The sequence below is a fragment of the Blennius ocellaris genome (assembly GCF_963422515.1).
Source record: "Blennius ocellaris genome assembly, chromosome: 9".
Lineage (NCBI taxonomy): Eukaryota > Metazoa > Chordata > Actinopteri > Blenniiformes > Blenniidae > Blennius > Blennius ocellaris.
The window spans coordinates 4,129,402-4,148,803 of NC_137658.1; the positions used below are offsets into that span (position 1 = coordinate 4,129,402).

The window sequence follows — 19,402 nt, forward strand, 5'->3', positions numbered from 1 at the left end:
GTGTGTGTGTGTGTGTGTGTGTGTGTGTGTGTGTGTGTGTGTGTGTGTGTGTGTGTGTGTGTGTGTGTGTGTGTGTATTTACTTAAAATTGGCCCGGGTGCCTGCAAGCATTTCCAGGTTCAGCGTGTTGTGTATTTGCACTGTCAGGATGTGTGTGTGTGTGTGTGTGTGTGTGTGTGTGTGTGTGTATGTGTGTGTGTGTGTGTGTGTGTGTGTGTGCACTGTGGGGATTTGTGTGTGTTTTGCCAGCAGCATGTGCTGGCATGTGAGCGCTCGTCTCTCCCATCTTATATCTGATTCCTCCTGTTTATACATATTATCCTCTCTCTCGCACACACACACACACACACACACACACACACACACACACACACACACACACACACACACACACACACACACACACACACACACACACACACACACACACACACACACACACACACACACACACACACACACACACACACACACAGCCTTATGTAGGTATTAAGGGCTATAGCATAAACACACATCTGTGTTTCTCCAGGAAAAACCGGCGCTGGTTTGATGCTACTTCAGTAGCGCCTCTACGCTAGCTTTACATTAACTCAGATGCGGGTTAAAGGATAGATTAATGCCAGTTTCGAAATGTTTTCAGGCTAGTTTTAGCCCAGATTTGGACTAGTTTCAGGCCAATTCCAGACTGGCGTCAGATTTATTTGATGAAAACTTTAAAGCCTCGAGGCTTCATGCTATTTGGCTGCAGGCTATTGTCAAGCGTGTTTTGTTGTCTCGTGAGGTCCATGTTGAATTTGGCCTGGATTGGGATGCTTTCATGTTTAATCTGGACTGTGTTTGTCTCGTTGTAAACCGACGTTGATGCGAGCTAATGGGCTGAATTAGAACCGGGCCATGATTTTGTTTTGTTTTACATTCCGATAGTCCGGAACTCGGTTCCCTTTGGAGTGGGAACGCATGCTGAGAATTTTCACGCCTTCATTTGGTTCCGGTTCACATTCACTTTTGAGACTGGACCAAACCGCCTGGAAAGATTTTCTACGCGATTTTTCACGTCGCCCAAAGGAAAACGTTTTTTTTTCGCTGAAGAGAACTCCGGTCCAGATCAAAGAGAACATCGGTTTTGATGCTACGAACTGGGTTATTAAGAGTCATTAAAGGGAAAGGATGCAGTTTTTCAGGCTACAAACCTGATGAGAACCGTCGGAGTCAAAGATGACGCCATCAGCGGATAACAAGAGTTTTCTGCATTTTCTCTTTCATGCAGGTGTTAAAAACCTGCACATTTTACCACGAGTATAACGATTGCAAATATTTGCAGTGCCTGACTTCAGAAGCTTTCCTCCGATGACGGGGCGGGAACTGAACTCCGATCGTTTTGAGCCTTCGGGGCTTTTTTGAGCTTGGATTTGACTGACAGGTGGACATGACAGGCTGATCACTGCCTGCACAGACACAGGAATCAATAACAGTGTGCGTGTGTGTGTGCGTGTGTGTGTGTGTGTGTGTATGTGTGTGTTTGTTTGTTTTGATGTGTGTGAATGCAACTGCCTGTGTTTGTCTGATCCCTCCTGTTTGTTTTCCTGATGGTATGTTCCGGGCAGATTGTTGACTGACCGTGTGTGTGTGTGTGTGTGTGTGTGTGTGTGTGTGTGTGTGTGTGTGTGTGTGTGTGTGTGTGTGTGTGTGTGTGTGTGTTTCGGTCATCTGCTCCATTAATCAGTGTGTGATTCACGATGTGTCGTGACTTGCTGCTGTTAGCTCGATGCTTTTAATCATCTTGAGAGGAAGGTAGATAGTCGTTCCAGATTACACACACACACACACACACACACACACACACACACACACACACACACACACACACACACACACACACACACACACACACACACACGCGCGCACACACACACACACACACACACACACACACACACTGCTATGATCCAACATTTCCCATTTTACAGAAACCACATTGAAAAACAACCTGTTCACACAGACCTGTTTCCTTTCATCTACATTTTTTGTTTCAATAACCCGTCTCTGATTGGGTTAGATGTGAACTCTGACATCACAGCATGAGACGAATAGTAACTTGGTTTTAGTTCCTGGTTCACAGCTGCTCATCAGAAAAGCAAACGATTCTACGGCTCTATGAGCAACATTACCAGTTTATTAAGAAGGCAGAAGAAGAAGCCACCACTTTTCTTGAGGAATGAAGTTGTACTAGTATTAGTAGTACTCAAAATGGTAGTAGCACAAGTGGGAGTAAAAGTATTTACTATTACTAGTAGCTTGTACTATTACTTGTTTTTTTTTAAACGAGACGCAAATTCTTTTACAGCTTAGTCGTAGTACTTCTTCTTCTAGTACTTTAAGTAGTATCAGTATCAGTATAAGAATTATAATAGGAGCATATTTGACAGCAACGTGTGGGTAACTGAGCCCATTGTTAGCATTAGCATTATCGTCAGCTGGTTACTATCTCAGTAAACTCAACTTGTTTTTTGACAATAAACAAGCAAAACAAAAGATGTCCACTTTGAGACTCTCTGTTAGTATTACTACTAAATAACTAGTGGCTGCACCAGTTATTTCTTAACAATAACTGATCAAAAATGTTAGTAAAAACAAAATGCCCCCTTGTGCGTGTGTGTGCGTGTGTTTAAAAAAAAAAAAAAAACCTTAAACACAGACGCTAATTATCTTTCCACTACGCCAGACTACTGGCAAATAAATGCAATGAAACAGACACTTTTCATGTACTTAGTTACTCAGAAACCAGCGTATTCAGAAGTCACTCCATCCAACGTGGAGCTGGTTCTGCTCCACCTCCCCGGAGCTGCAAGCCGCTCTCTGGAACATCGGAGGCCGTCACAGTTTGACTCGACTCTTCAGCCGAGGTTCGTCCTGACGAGGAAAAGCCCGGCGGTCACATGACACGGTCCTCCCACCGCCATATTCTCCTGCTTTGAACCAGGCCACTGGGCTGAGCATTAACGTGTGTGTGTGTGTGTGTGTGTGTGTGTGTGTGTGTGTGTGTGTGTGTGTGTGTGTGTGTGTGTGTGTGTGTGTGTGTGTGTGTGTGTGTGTGTGTGTGTGTGTGTGTGTGTGTGTGTGTTGGAAGCACTGCAGCCAGCAGGAGTCATTCTGCAGCGTTAGCTTTCTGCGGCACGCTGCAATTACATTAGGAAGGTGTTCTCCATGACACACGCCAAGTGGATAAGCATAAATCTGAATGGAAGCCTTTTTTTTATTTTTTTATTTTTTTTTATTTTTGTTCCTTCCTCCCCACCTCTCAATAAAAGTGGTGAAATAGCTGCAATATGCTCCGACCCGCAGGTCACATTAAAGTGTCTCCTCGCTCCACAGCGGCATGCAATCACATTACGAAGCGTAAATCCTGCGGGCCTCCCGGCTGACGTCTGCCTCGGGAACGGCCACCGGCCAAAGCATTAAGACCACCTCCTCCCCACATACACTCACTGGATGAGTTTCTAAGGAGGTGGAGGAGGAGGAGGAGGAGGAGGAGCCTCCAGGACCTCCACTCAAAGCATTTCGGTTCCCACAACACACGACGATGCTCGCAAATATTCCGAATGTCGAGGACTAAATGTGCTCACATTAAATGGGTAAATACGCCTGTTAAATAAATGTGTCGTTAATTAATCAAAATTAGAATGACACACATTAAAGCGTCATTGAATGTGTCACTAAGGCATTAAAATACCAATTCATTTTATGTAAAAGTAGAAAAACAAACAAACATTTAATTATTTCACTATTAATTAAATATTTCATGGTCCAGTGTATATTGATGACTGAATGTGCCAAAATGTAATAAATATAAACACAATTAAATAATCAATTAAATGTTCAATGATTTACTAACATTGGAATGAATTATACAAATGTATCATTATTTTCTTAAATAATGAATTAAATGTGTCATTATTTAATTCATTTTAAATTTAAATTATATATTTTAACGTGTCATTAAATGTGTCACTAACGTAATGTCATTTTATATATTAAAAAAACAACATATTTAATGATGTCACTATTTAATTATTTCATGGCCCAGTGTTGCTTCATGAATTTATTTATTTATTATAGGTTAACAAAACATTTTTACATATAAATAATTGGTATTTTAATTAATTAATGACACATTATATAAATTATTTAATAGTGCATTTATTTATTTACTTTTCATTTTGGCACATTTAGTCCTCCATGAACGGCTGGCCAAGTACAACATTCTGAAATAGATCCTGAAGTAGTTCAGGTTTTATGACATACAATTTATATGAGAATAATCCAACATTAGTCCAAAACTCGTCTACAATATCGCCAACTATTCTGAAATGACCCGAAAAAAGTCATAACTAGTGTAAATGTACTAAGAAATGCATCCATAAGTACTAAAGCTCACATCTCATCTCGTCACATCGCTTCTCATATCAACTCAACATCTCAGCTGGTTTAATGTCACATCTCATGTACTTATTCTTATTTCACTTTATACTTTTCCTATTTCATCTCATTCCCTCTATCCTCATTCCGTGTCATATTTTCCTTGATCTCATTTCATCCATTCTAATCATCAATCATCATAATCCCTTCTCATCTCATTTTATTTGATCTGACATAATTTCTTTTTTAATCTCATTTCATCTTTCAATCTCATCTCAAGGTTTTATCTCATTCGTCTCATTTGATCTCATCTCATTTCTTCTATATTGATCTCACTTCACATCTTCATATCTCATTAAATTTCTTTCCATCATCATAATCTCTTATACTGCATATCTATTTCTGCCTCATATTGCATCTCATTTCGTGTGAACTTTTATTCTCATCTAAACCTTTCATCCCGTTCCCTATCATGACGTCTGATTTATATCTAACCTCATTGCCTTCCTTTGTAAATTTCACTGTATCTCATCTCCTCTATCTCAATTTAACACATCATATCTCATCTCATTTTTTTCATTATTTATCATATTTTTTTTAAATGTCATTTCATCTAATTGCTTCTGTTTTCATCTCATTCCATCTACTTTTATCACATCTCAAGTTCATCATTAATCTTATTCCACATCACATCACTTCATTTATTCTACTACGATCTCATCTCATTCATCTGATTTCACATCGTCCCATCTCATGTCACAGTCTCATCCTATTGAACCTCATCTCACGTGTTGCAGGTCCCAGGAAGAGTTGAGGTTTTGGATGAGAATCCTTCCTCCTCCACGTGGAGCTCAGCTGCAGCTCTCAGGCTGTTTTCTTTTCCTCTGCCTTTCTTTTTTTTTTTTTTTTTTGACTCATCCTTTCATCCTCTCGGCTTGTAAACTGCGTTTCTTATTTGTCCTTTTCTCTCTCTCTCTCTCTCTCTCTTTCTCCTGTTCCCCCTTTCTTTGTGTCTCTTTACATTTTGTTATTTTCTCTTCACCGTCCTTTAATTTAGTTTGCCCTTTCTTTATTATACTGCTTCATGTTTTTTTAGTGGCATCCTTTCTTCTCTTCCTTTTGTTATTTTTCTATTGTCCCTCCTCCCCTCCCGGTGTCCCTTTAATTTAATTTGTCCCTTCTCATTATTTTATTACACTGCTACTCCTTGTTTTTTTCTCCTTTTTAATGTATACTCTTTCTTTCCATTTCTTATTGAATATGTTGAGACAGTCTTCTCGTTCCTGCGCCATCCCTCCTTCGTTAATCCTTTGTTTCGCTTTCATTTTGAATTATTTCCCTCCGTGTCTCCTCAGCTTCAGCCTCTTTCTCCCCTAAAATGATTATTTCCACCAGAATGGCTTGAACCCAGCCGGCTGCGCAGAACAAAAACAAAGTGTGAAGGCCGAGACGATACGAGGAAAGTCATCAATGGAAACTATCACCGTGCGACAATCAGCAGAGTTGAAACCTTCTATCGCGATGCTCACATTGCTTCTAGTGTGCCAGTATTTCTTTCCACTCAGTTCAGCAATTAATGACAATTTCATGTGAAAATTGTCCAACAGTTGATATCTAGAAGAAATATATCACTTTAAGACTTGAAAAAAAAAAGGTTAAAAACTCCTCCATGTTTGTAGTCCTGTACCTGTATGATGGCCTCCATGCTTGTCGTCCTTTAGCTCTGTGCAAACCTCCATGTTTGTGGTACGGCAGCTGTGCTGTCCTCCATGTTTGTAGTCCTGTGTCTTTGTATTGTCCTCCATGTTTGTAGTTCTGTGTCTATGTAGTGTCCTCCATATTTGTAGTCCTGTGTCTTTGTATTGTCCTCCATGTTTGTAGTCCTGTTTCTATGTATTGTCCTCCATGTTTGTAGTCCTGTCTCTATGTACTGTCCTCCATCTTTGTAGTTATGTTTCTATGTATTGTCCTCCATGTTTGTAGTCCTGTGTCCATGTATTGTCCTCCATCTTTGTAGTTATGTTTCTATGTATTGCCCTCCATGTTTGTAGTCCTGTGTCTATGTATTGTCCTCCATGTTTGTAGTCCTGTGTCTATGTATTGTCCTCCATCTTTGTAGTTATGTTTCTATGTAGTGTCCTCCATGTTTGTAGTCCTGTGTCTATGTATTGTCCTCCATGTTTGTAGTCTTGTAACTTTGTGCAATCATCCGTGTTTTGCACTTCACCTATATGCTGTTGTACGTTTGTAGTCTGCGGGCATGTGCTGTCCTCCATGTTTGTAGTCCTGCTGCCGTGTGTTTTTCCCTTCGTCAACCAACGTTGGTTGCGAAGGTCACGTTTTGTGTTTTTTTTACGACTCATTCAATAACTGGAGATATTTGTCACGATATAAATTCAACTACATATATAAAGCAATGTGAAGTAGATGAAAAGTGAAAACATCCTCTATGTTTGTATTCCTGTAGCTGTGCACTACTTTCCAGTATTAGTAGAATTGCCGGTGTAAACTTGTAGCTTACTTGAGACTTTATTAGATTAAATGTGTGTTTGGATTTGAGTGCAGACGGATTTCATTTCACTCTATTCACGGTCTGGAATTATTGTGTCCAACAGAAAAAGGGAAGTTTCTCTCGCGTGGCAGATCTCCTGCAGTAAAAACACTAAATTACACCGGGATCTCAGACACCAGGTTGTGTCGTTCACAGTGAAGGAAGTTTTTCTATTACACTGTCTTCTCGTACTCTGCGACTGTCTGCCTCGCTCCGGAATCACCATAGCAACCAGCGCCAGCAGCTGATTGGAGAATCTCTCACTGGGGCTCACATCCGTCACTTCTAATTGGCTGACGGTGTTACGGGGACTAAAACGAAACCTGCACTACTTATCAGGATCAAATCTAGTTGCTTTCTTTTTAGGGAGAGTTCAATGTTAAAGTACACAAAGAAAAGTCTTGTATCTTCATGTTTGGATCAAACTTCTACCTTTTAGAAGTTAAAACAATTGAACATCAGCTTGGATGTTCATGCAGATGTGTGAAATTTAAAGATACAGAGAAGTCTGTTGAAGGTTCTGATGACAGCTTGAGGAATTAACAAGTTTTTGGCTAGTTTTTGGAGCGAACTAATAAAAGTATTTAACATGTGCTTGTAGTAGAATAAGAGTAGCGCTTTAATCTTTATTGCGGCAATTTCACCAATGAACTGACCCATCGGGAGGCAGCCTTGCTCGGGGTTAACCCACGCTCGCATGGGGAGGACATGCAAACTCCACAGAGAGAGGCTGGAATTTAACCCCACAACCTTCTTGCTGTGACGCAAGAGCAATGACCACTGCGGCGCCGTGTGCGGCACCAAATGGTTTGGTATCTGCAGGGTGAACCAGGCCAGTGAGGCCCTGATCAAACATCACACCATGAGATTTGACGTGACTGAACTCGATGCTGCCGTGAAGTTTGCGACTTTGTTTTTAGCGACGGCGACTGAGCTAAAGAGGAACTAATCTCGCCAACGTTAACATTTACACTGTCGGGAACTGACTGACAATCCTGTCCTCTTGCATATATCTCTTAAGCTACAAGCTACGACACTCCGCCTGCTATGTGAACAGTAAAATGAGAAATTATTTCCCATTAGCGCTGCAGTGTTTCTTTCTTTTTTCTTTTTTTTTTTCCTGGCGAGGGGCTGGCTGGCTAAGTTATGCATGGCAGCAGCCCGGAGGCAGACAGACTGCTGCCTGCTAATATAAAACCTCGTCTCCTCACAATGAGCTCCCGAGGTAATCGAGGTCTCCAGTCTGCAAACTGTCTCCCTCCGTCGCATCATTCACCCAAACTCATCAGACACAAAAGGGATCCGATCTGCAGCGCTGCGGGCCAAAACGCCGCCAATGTGCAGACGCCTTTGTTTTTTTTCGTGGCCTTCGATCTATCTCATCGCCCGAGCCCACTGCTCAGGTAATGGGATGGAGGTGTTGTTCTCACAGAGGGAGGATATTTCGCTGAATGAGTTTGTTTTCCGGAACCTTGCTTGTTGGGTTGGCGCCCTCGCAGCGTACGCACAGCGCTTTAACGCGCTAACAGCTGTGGACTGAGTTATCAAGCCGATTGACCGAGTGTAGCACCGAGCTAGTTAGCTTAGCGTAGCGCACGTGAGCGGATTATTAGGGGATTGTACAAATAATTTGCTGAATGTTGAGCATATTAGTGTCAACAGAACATTGTTGTTCTGGCGCATCTTCGCGAACTGCTAAGCTTGTTAGCCTATAGAGGCGTAGGTAGCAAAGTGTCAAGACTCTTAGCGAAACTCTGGCAGTGTTAGCATGGTGTGAGCGCAGTAGCTGGAGGACATTAGCGTTAAGTTTCAAGCATGTGAGAGGGAGTGATAGCGTATTAACGATGTTTCAAGCCCTTTGGCATAGAGTGAAGCACGTCAGGTTTCAACCTGAATGTTAGCATGACTTGTGTTTATTACGTGTGTTTGTTGGTATTAATGTTATTTTTATTATTTTGTATAACAGTCTGATATTATATGTTTACAGGAAAAAAAAACAGCTAAATGCAGCTTATCCCTGTATGACTAAATTCTGTGGTTTTGTCTCAGTGTTCTAAACAAGTAGAATGTACGTGAGCATCTGCAACACATTGTCATCCACCATTTTACCGTTTTTGCACGTGTTTACAAACAGAAACAAAGTGAATCTGCTTCACGCTTGGACTGAACTCGACAGAAACTAAAGAATCCAACAATTCCTCAGCACAGCGTGTTTTCATTGCATTGTTGTAAAGTATTGTTTAATTAATTGAGATTAAACTCACTGTCTGAATGTGCTTCAGCCTTTATCTATTAAGTGGATAATGTCATTGTTAACACATATTGTGGCACAGAAACACTAAGGAATACTGGGATATTTATGGGCCTTAGCATCCACCCCCACCTACTGGCATAGTGTCTTCATGAGGCTAGGAGAAAAAAAACTATATATAAATATATATATATATCTGGTATTTGGGAGGATCGGCTGGGTGTTTTCTTAGTGAGGCCGACCACGGGATGATGAATGTGCGCTGCTCTGCCTGTCGTCGTGCTGAGCCCTCCTCTCTCCGTGTCCTCCTCTAATGAAACTCAATGTGCAGCTATAATGGAGGAGAAGCTTCACATCCTGCTGATCTCGGCACATTCTCACCTGCTACAACACAGGGCGGCCTGGCGCTACGGAGGAATGCGCGTGGACAAATACGTGGCGATTAGGAAGAACCGGAACAGGCATTTCCACAGTGTTGGGAAATGCGGCATCATCGTGAGACACAAGGAGATGGTGAGGGAGGAGAAGGAAGAAAGAAGGAAAAGAAAGACAGAAAGAAAGAAAAGAAAGAAACAAAGAAACAAAGAAAGAAAGAAAGAAAGAAAGGGAAACAAAGAAAATAGGAAAGTACCTTTCTTGTGAGTAGCTTCATTTTTGGAGCCTTTGGGGTCTAATAAAAAAAAGATCAGAATTAAACACAGCATATACTAACAACACGTTAGCAACTACACGTTGTTTGTCCTCGTTAAGGAAAACAACCACTTCGTCTATCAAGGAGCGGACAAGACAGCAAGGCTCGGTTATCTAAGGTGTCGTACTGCTGCCAACACTCAGCCGGGGTGAGTGTGTGGCAGCGGGTGGGGGGGTTGGGGTGGGTGGGTGGGGGGGGGGGGCAACATACTGAGAGAGAGGCAATAGCAGGAAGGAAGGGGGAGGAGGAGGAGGGTGGGGGGGGTAGATGCACGAGTCTTGTGAGAAAAAACAAGTGTACTGCCATACTGCAGCGGGCAGGAGAGGAGAGGCGATGCACTGAGATGGAGAGGAGGAGGGTTGCAATGCACATCCGTCAGGAGGAGCTGAGTACGGCTAGCAAAATGCACTACAGGAGATGCAAGAGGCCAGAGAGAGAGAGAGAGAGAGAGAGAGAGAGGAAGAGAGAGAGAGAGAGAGAGGAAGAGGAGGAGGAGGGCGGGGAGAGTGCAAAAGACTACATGTCAAACTGGCTTCGTTTTCTCTTTTTCTCTCTCTTTTTTCTTTTTCTTTTCTTTTCTCTCTTTAAGGGCCTCGTTGGGCCTGAGAGGACTTTACACACTTTGTTTTTTGGGGCAACGGGTTGGAGAGTGAACTGCAAAATCCAACAACAGCTGAAGTGATCAAAGTTCGTTTGGTCTCGTTTGGTCGCGTCGAGGGCTTGGGGATCCGGTCGGACGTCTCCGACAAGCCAAAGAGCCGAGTCAGCTGATTTCACACGTACCAAGCAGCACTCAGGGGGATACCTGTACACCACACCATCCATTTAGCACTTTTGACCTCATGGATACGGAAGATGACATATATTCAGATCGGTGCAGAATACTTTATCTTCAGTGTCATTTAGAACGTCCGGAATCACTATTGTGGTAAAAGGCATTTCCCCAACTGGCCTCCCACAACTTTTGTTTGTGGAATTTGTTATTTCCCGCATCGATTATGTCGCATGTCTCTTTTTTTACTCTCAAAGTTCTTCTTCGCGTACATTTTTGCGCTTGTGGGGGCCAAGTGCTCCCCCCAATGGCGTCAAACAAAGGAAACCATTTCTAGAAAATCGCTCTCATTTACACAGGAGCTGAAGCATCCCAAAAAAAAAAAATCTCTCCTGGAAACTCCTGTTTGTCACTCATGGTTTCATCATCCACAAAACCAACACAAACCTGAAAGAGAAATCTATTTGCATAAGTCTGCAATTTGTCACTGTTTGTACAGGATTCCAAGCGATGGAGACTCTTCGGGGGAAGATATTTATAGAGGACCAAAAAACCACATAAACACATCATGGTACTTTATATTTAAATTAAATGAAAATCCAACAATCCCACCCAAACGGCAGGACACAGTTGATAGAAAAAAACCCTCAATTTAAACAAGAAGAAATCTTCATCTCTTTGTGGGGTTTTTTTGTTCCTTGAAGCCCGTGAGGCTTCGGAAACCCAAAACTTTACAGTGAATCCAAATACTAGCGGCCAAGCTCACTGTCGCCAACACACAGGAGCAGTCGCATTAAAAAAAAAGTTTCCCGGGAACATTCTAGTTTTCTGACGTGCAAATCTAATTTAGATTATCGCATAATGAAAATACTTAGAGACGTGGATTAGGAGGATTAGGAAATTAATACAATAGAAACAATCCCAGATATCGTCTTATGAATTTTTAATTTTGTCCAAACAAGCCAAAACCAAACAAATCTTTGATGTTTGATATGAACTGCAGACTATTTTCATTATTTCATGATTATTGAAAAATGGACTAAGAGTATCCCTCAATTCATCACACGACATCTTCACTTTTTAACAATGATTATTTATAGATCTCCAGAGTACATTGATTCATTATTGACATTCTATGAACTAATTTGGTCAAAACAACTACACTATTATTTTTGCATCACAACTCTTGGTATTGCAGCATGTGGAGTTCCACAGGGCTCGATCCTGGTGCCCTCTAAGTTTTCTGAGGTCCGACTCCGAGCAGAACTGGCCGAGACCCGATTGCATAGGAATCGCAATGAATTACAGTTGTGAGCTTTAAATGAGTCCAACTGTGCTTGGCTGTGAAAGGATGAATCTGTGTTCCGTAGTCTTTAGCGACATCTGGAGGCGAGGGATCAGCAGTAATTACAGGTGTGGTTTGAACCTCACTTGACCGTGTCACTCCCCCCCCCAAAAAATTCCACGGTGCAATGTTATCTTTCACCACTGGGGTGCTGACGGCGTTTATCGCCTGGGACCGTGACCACGGTTGTGAGGATTGGAGTCGGAGCCGGTGCCCCTCCAGAAAAAAAAAAAAAAACGTGTCGGCAAAAAAGTCATGTGCGCGGTTAATGCAACGCTCAAGGACTTCAACATAAAATACCAATCCTATAACCAATGACAAATTCACCGGCGAGAGGAGTTTTACAGAAGTCAAGTTTTCACAAATCTGGCCAAATCATGGCGAAGCTGTAACACAAGCGAGTCTAAACCCTACAGCAAGTCCGCCGCTTTGCGTGAAAGGCATGAAACACGATCCTCCAAGGCGGTAAGTCTGAGAAGCCTGGAATTGGGCGAGTACGTACAACATTGCCTTCCTGATGAAAACATGGAAATGAAACTTAAAACGCGTGTCCATGGTGCTCCAATGAATATGAATATGAATAGAATATGAATATGAATATAAGCACAAGGAAACAAATAGTCCCGTCGTCTAAACCCAATAGAAAAACCGCTATTGGGCGTCAACCTTGAAATTCTCGTGTTGAAACGTCACCATGTTCGCTGTCACTGATTTCCCTTTTCTTCTTCAGAACAAAACCACGGAAGTATGAATACAGTCACATTTACACAGTTTAAAAGGCAGGAACCTGTTTTTTGTGTGACCGTAGAGCACGAAGGAACCTTTTTCTGGTTTCTTTATAATATTTAAATCTCATTTTGCCCCCACGACCCATCCCTCTGGCATTTATAACTCTGGTTTATGAGAAGAAGCTGTGATTATTTCTGCGCCCACTTCCTTTCCCAGAAATAGGCGCAATTAATCTAAAAATTATTTTAAAACAATTCTAAAACTGCGCTCATCAGACCGACAGAAACTTCCACTTCTGCCCTGGAAAATGTGACCGTTCGAGACGGGCGACATCAGTCAGGCGCCGAGATGCTTCGACTCTCCGGCGAGGCTGATTTACCACAGAGTGGCGCCCACATGCTGGAGTCAGGGAGCAGGAAGTGAAGGTCGAACCCTTCATTGTTCCCCATGGCTGAGGTGTGTCACCGGCGGCTGATTGGATCCTCAAGGTTCGAGCCACTGCACGTAGATAAAACTTTGACCTGTCTTCACTTTGTTTGATTAACTGAGGATGAAAAGCACGGCCCGCCCCGGCAGTGACGAGTAAAAAGCGCCTCATCGGAACCTTTTAATGGTCGTATTTGTTTTCCTCTCGACTCAAAATGGTAAATTGCTTTTCTATTTTCTTTGTTAAAAGCACCGAGGAATGACTGTGTTGTATTTGGTGCTTTATAAATAAAGTTGAATTGAATTGGGGGGAAAAAATGGTAAATTGCAGTTAAAAAAAAAACAACTAAATATTTGTGCTAATTATCAAAAAGGGTGTTTTTGTAGTAGTAGTAGTTTTTGATTATATTGGCAATACAAGCCAAATCTGCTTATCTTTAGAAATAAACGTCTCTTATTTCCAGTTCGTACAACTGCTTCATGCATTTTTTAGATTTGCATGTTTCACAGTGTACTCACAGGATATCGCATATTCTCATTGTGTTTCTGCGCACACACACACACACACACACACACACACACACACACACACACACATTGTATAACGTTTCCATCTGCGATGTGCAAGTGAATGTGGTAAGTAGAGCATATTTATCCTTGATATTTACTCCATCACTGCATTTCAGTCTTTTGGCACATATGTGCATTATTATTTTTTTCTTTTTCATTCAGTGTGTGCGAGTTAAACAAAGAACACACTATCTTTCTGTAGCGATATTATAAAATATCTGTTTCCAGCCTAAACTTTAGTGCATAACTTGTCCAACTTAAAGGTTCACCAAATCAAGCAACTTGACAGGAAAGAGTTGAATGCATTTTCTTGAACACTGGTTGCAAGATTTTTTGTAAATCAGTGTAAAACAGTTTGTAAATAAAAATCTAAAAAAAAAAACAACAAAAACGCGAGCTTTTCAAATGATCTCAGCCATTACTTGCAGAAGAAACATCATTAAAAGTTATTGTTCCCCTCAGCATTTTCATCCCTGATGACTGTTTCTCTTCTTCTTCTTCTTCTTCTTCAATTGGGTTCAACGGCAGGTTGGCGTTCATGAAGTTGCACTACCACCCTCTGCTGATCCTAGCCAGTCCGTACCATTCCCACCCAAACGAAAGAAAGAAAGAAAGAAAGAAAGAAAGAAAGAAGGAAAGAAAGAACGAACACTTCTGCCCCTCCCCCTTTTAAGATACTTTCATCTCCATGGCAACCTAGCTGCACACCTGCATGTCACTTTGTCTCCATGGCAACTGAACTGCACAACTGCCGCCTCAGATTAACAGTGACTCAGCACTTTCCCCTCCTCAGTCATGTATTCAATCATCCACTCGGAGTTCTGATCTGACCACTGTTGTCGCGAGTGGATTTACTGGAGCCGAACAAAACTCTCTGCCCGTCGTTCCTGGAGAGAAACATGATGTCTGCTATTGTTGGGGGGGAAGTGTGAACCTCCAGCAGGACTGTGACATTAGATTAGAACTGCGACGATTCCTCAATCAAATCATTTCCTCTGCTTCGAAGCCTCTTTGATTAAATTTAAAGCTCACATTTCACACGGACTCTTTCTCAGTGTGACACAATGTGCCTGCGTCACAAGTCAACGCCTCGCGTCTAAAGCGGAAGACGATGGAAGTGGTCTTTTGGTAATAGTTGTGAATGTGGGATGTGAGAATGTGGATCGAAAACATTTAAAATGGGCAAGAGTAGCCAAGCAAAATCAAGAGTTAATGTTACTTAATTTTTTTTTTTTTTTTTAATCAGTCTGTTTCTTTTGATACTTAGAAAAAACAAGTGGGATGACATTTTGTGCATTTTTATTGGTCATTGTGACTGAAACTCACTACTACTTTGCATTAAATACCTGCAATAAAAGTCAATTTCTTTTAAAAAGGAATCAGCTTAGTCGTTATTATGTGATCTATCTCATTTCCTATTTTCTATTTAAAATGTGGCTTTAAATAAGTGATAGGATATTTAATAGAATACTCGATTACTAAAATGTTCGATAGCTGCAGCCCGACATTAGATCATTCTTGAGAATCGTTCTACCGGTCTGGTGTTCTGGTGTGGCTTGAACTGAGTGTGTCTCTATAAGAATTCAGGGGCAACGTTTATCATACTGAAGGCTGCGAAAATGTGTCCTTGATGCTGGATAACAAACTGATGAACAAGCGCATTGATTGATGGCAATTAGAGCAGTTGATCGATTTATAAGGACTTTAAGTTTGTCTTGAGCTTGTCTTTAATATGCTCTACCTTATTTTTTTTTTTAGTTTAGTTTCTATTGATACAATGTTTAAATGACCGTCATTGAACAAATACACGTTTTTCTGACTGCATTCTGGATTATATAATATTTTTAATCCCAACAGCTAATCTTAATTCTAATCCCCATTAAACACCCGGAACTCAAACACCTCACCACTTTACTTGAAGCCTTACCCCCTAATCCTAACCCTTACCCCGCAACCTCTAAGCCCCAACCCTAACCCAAAACCCACCCCTATCACACAACCCCTAAATCTCCTGATCTCGACCCCGCCCCCCCCTAAATCCCCAACTCTAACGCCCAATTCTAAACCCCTGACCTCCAACCTCTACCCAATGCTAATCTGACACTAATCCCTATCCCACAACCCAGTAACTCTAATCCGTCACCCCAGCTTCTGGGAAAAGGGCCTGCAGTGGCCAACATCTGCTCAGTGCCTTTCACCCCATATTGTATCAAGTTCAAATCTTATTCAAAGTCCGTCTCGAGTCTCAACTACGGTCAGAGATCTAAATATGGACCCCTGTGGACGAGTTTTTGTTCCTCCTTGACTCAGATTTGCTGATTGATTGTCCCACATTGCCTCCGAAATTTCCGTGAACTGAGGAAACTGGGCCCGACCTGCTTTGCTGTACTTGACAGGTGTCAGCGTGAGGGATGGCGAGCACGCCGAGTGGAAGTCTGGGAGCCATATTGTAATCTGTCATTGTCAGGCTGGAGGGAGGGGAAAGAAAAGGGAGGGCCGCAGAGATAGATGGAGGGAGCACGACGTGACCATGAACTGTTGTCGACGGCTGACTTAAACTCTATAATCTGCCTGAATCCACCAAAAGGCCGTTTCTGCTGCGTGGCCAGTGCTCTGCAGGGTGTGTGTGTGTGTGTGTGTGAGTCAGGGTTAAGCCCGGGCTTAGAGGAGCCTGTCTAACATCTGAGATCCTGATCCCACATTCACAGCGCAGGTTTCGACCCACGGCAACCGGCAAGAAGTGAATCAGCTGCGCTAAGACCTGCAAGCAACTGACAATTACTAATGGATTAGTTTTACTAGTTACTAATTCAAAAAGTACTGCTCAGGGAGGCACAGTTGACGCAACGGTTTTCAAGTGAAAATGGGACATTTTTGTTGCATGTCGGGTGGCGACAACGGTGGAAACGAGGGGAAAAACGAACGTTTTCTGAGACGCTCCTACTGCGTTGCTGCTGAACAGTAGCTCTGCACGTGCTCAGTTGATAAACAACAAGACTCCCGGTCCTTATTCTCCCGGGGCTTGGTATTTCTACAGTTGACCGTCAACGTAATAGCAATTAAACTCGTCATAGTTAATGTTAATGCTATTCTCTGCGCACGTCTGTGTGTGTGGTTTCATTACAGCAACAGCGCCAACTCCTGGAACGGCACGCGAACTACAGATTGCAAAATGTTGCCATGGAAACATAAAAAAATTTCTGAAATGAAAACAAAAAAACAATGCCTTTTCATCTGGCACGTTGTCGTGTAAACGAGGCCTAAATAGTCACGAGTTACGCAGTTGAGTTGCTAATGCCAGCGTTAAGAGTTATAGGTCTGTGTCAGACTGAGAAAAACAGATCGAGGTAGTTATAGTTTACACGATTATTTATTAGCAAAAACATATTTACTACGCGGTTCGTACAGGTTCCGGCCGCGCGACTTCCTCTACTTGAAATTAAGCAATAGACCGATTTAACATGTGCAGTGAGTTTTATCCCCAAGAGGCGGACCTTCTTGGCAGCACTTCCTGTGACCCTTGACCCACTTGACCTTGACCAATCACAGTGGAGGATCCTTGACGCAGTTATCCTCCTCACCACATGGGGCACTGGAGGGGCCACTTCCTCTCGGTTCTCAGTCTTTAGGTGAATGACGTCCATGTTTACGTCCCCAAAAAATGTATCTGAATCCCTGAAGTCAAAATGGCGGCGCAATACGCGGGAGAATGTTCCGGCCAGAACAGTTTAACGCGAGCAAATAGGAAGTCTGACGAAGGTCGTGAAAAGAAACTCTGAGTAACTTGTGTCAGGATAGTAATCGGTTACTTTACAATCAGTTACTTCCAACAGTAATGATTGCAGCGTATTGGATCGCTCCTTTAACGCCACACCTCCTCCTCCTCCTCCTCCTCCTCCTCCTCCTCCTGCTGCCAGGCGTTGACGCGTGATCAATATTTTCGTCATAACTCAGGGAAGATTCACCTCTGAGGCGACATTAACATTCCTGCCTGAGAAAGGACCGGGCTATTACCTGGAATACCAAAGGAGCTGTGAGACCTTCCTGTGGGCTGCAGAGGAGTGGAGCGCTCCTCCGTCTGCATGTAAACTCCAGTAAGAGGAGGTTGCGCGAGAGGAGGAGGTGCAGGAGGAGGTGGGGAGGAGGAGGAGGAGGAGGAGGAGGAGGAGGAGGAGGAGGAGGAGGAGGAGGAGGAGGAGGAGGAGGAAGAGGTGTGAGTGCTTATTCATGCTGCTGCTGCATGTGTTAGAGAGAGCCGAGCAGCTCTCAGCTCCTGGGGGACCGCCGTGAGAAGCGTACTCCGTGTTTGCTGCACTTTTCGCCATCTGCACCTCCTCCCCGTCTCCCATCGTAAGCAAAGTCGCCTGGCAATTTGGAAATGCTCCCCTCCCTCCATCCCTCCCTCCCTCCCTCCTCCGGCTCCGTTCGTCCATCCCACGCTCATTACCTTACGCCCATTAATCCCATTAAGTAGCCATTAAACAACTGCTGATAACACCGAATGAACATCAGGCTCCAACAGCTAATAACTACAGGCCCAAACTCCTCCACACACTCCACCAGGAGGAGGAGGAGGAGGAGGAGGAGGAGGAGGAGGGAGGAGCAGCTGTAAAACACCACCCGTGGATATGATTGTGGTGGTTTCACTGTGATGCTGAAAGGAAGAGAGGAAGAGGAGAGGAAGAGGAGAGGAAGAGGAGCAGGTGGGAGGTGTGTAACATAATAAATAGTGGAAGTAACTAATTACAAACACTCACACTACATGTATGCGATGTAGTTTGCGTCGCCTACTTTGTAACTTAAAGGTAAATCGATGAATGAAATTACATCCACTACTGTAATCAGTTAGTATTTCTGGTGTACTTCTACTCATATTTGACAACAATTTCAAAATGTAATTCTTAGAATGTGAAGTAACTACTGAGTATATTTTGTTGCCAATAATAGAAATTACACTTTCATATTTCCAGTTATTTACTGTAGAGTAACTCTGAGTCACTTTACTGTTTGTTACCCCAAACCTGTAACTGCAGCTGGTAAAATAGTAACTAATAGACTGAATACTTTTGAGAAAACGAGGCCCACTTGAAGATTTTCAGGAGGATTTGTACTTGAGTATTAACGTCCAGTTCTCTTTCCTTCTGTGGCGTTACAGCTGGGCGAGGAAGAGGGGGAGAGAGGAGGTGAAGAACGGAGGAAAGGTGGAGGCTCTAGTGTTTATTTGCTCCGACTGACTGTGTGAGAGCAGAGCCGAGGCTCAGTGATGACTCAGCAGTTTACCTCCTGGTGTTGTTTCCCATTTTGGGATTATTGACCTTTCTTTTACACACACGCACACGCTCACATACACACACACACACACGATTGCGGCTCATCTCGGGGGGATTTATATATGAACAGGCCGTCATTATATTATTGACCTTATCTTAGACTCACGCAACAGAAACAAGAGGACAATAATACAGAACGACGACAAAAATTAAGACCAAGAACACATAAAGAGATCAAACTGAGTTCATCTTTGAAAACCGAACTGCGGATCTGTGTGTTTTGTGTTTGTGAACGAGGAAATGAGAAAAGATGCAGGTTAATTAGAGATTAAAAAAAACAAAAAAAACAAAGAGAAATAAAACATGTGAAGGTGAAGTTAA

The 19,402-nt window shown here is 42.6% G+C and overlaps 1 protein-coding gene across 3 annotated transcripts in view; it reads right to left on the minus strand.

Moving 5' to 3' along the window:
• glra1 (glycine receptor, alpha 1) overlaps positions 1-19,402 on the minus strand; it is a gene marked incomplete at both ends in the record, with an annotated part of 99,761 nt that overhangs the window by 47,179 nt on the left and 33,180 nt on the right. For 2 of the 3 annotated variants that reach the window (XM_080501729.1, XM_080501728.1), the window contains one exon: positions 9,850-9,888. The exons of the other annotated variant lie outside the window; for it this stretch is intronic. In XM_080501729.1, the coding sequence (XP_080357855.1) occupies positions 9,850-9,888 (39 nt within the window). The remainder of the gene's footprint in view (positions 1-9,849; positions 9,889-19,402) is intronic. 3 annotated transcript variants of the gene reach the window in all.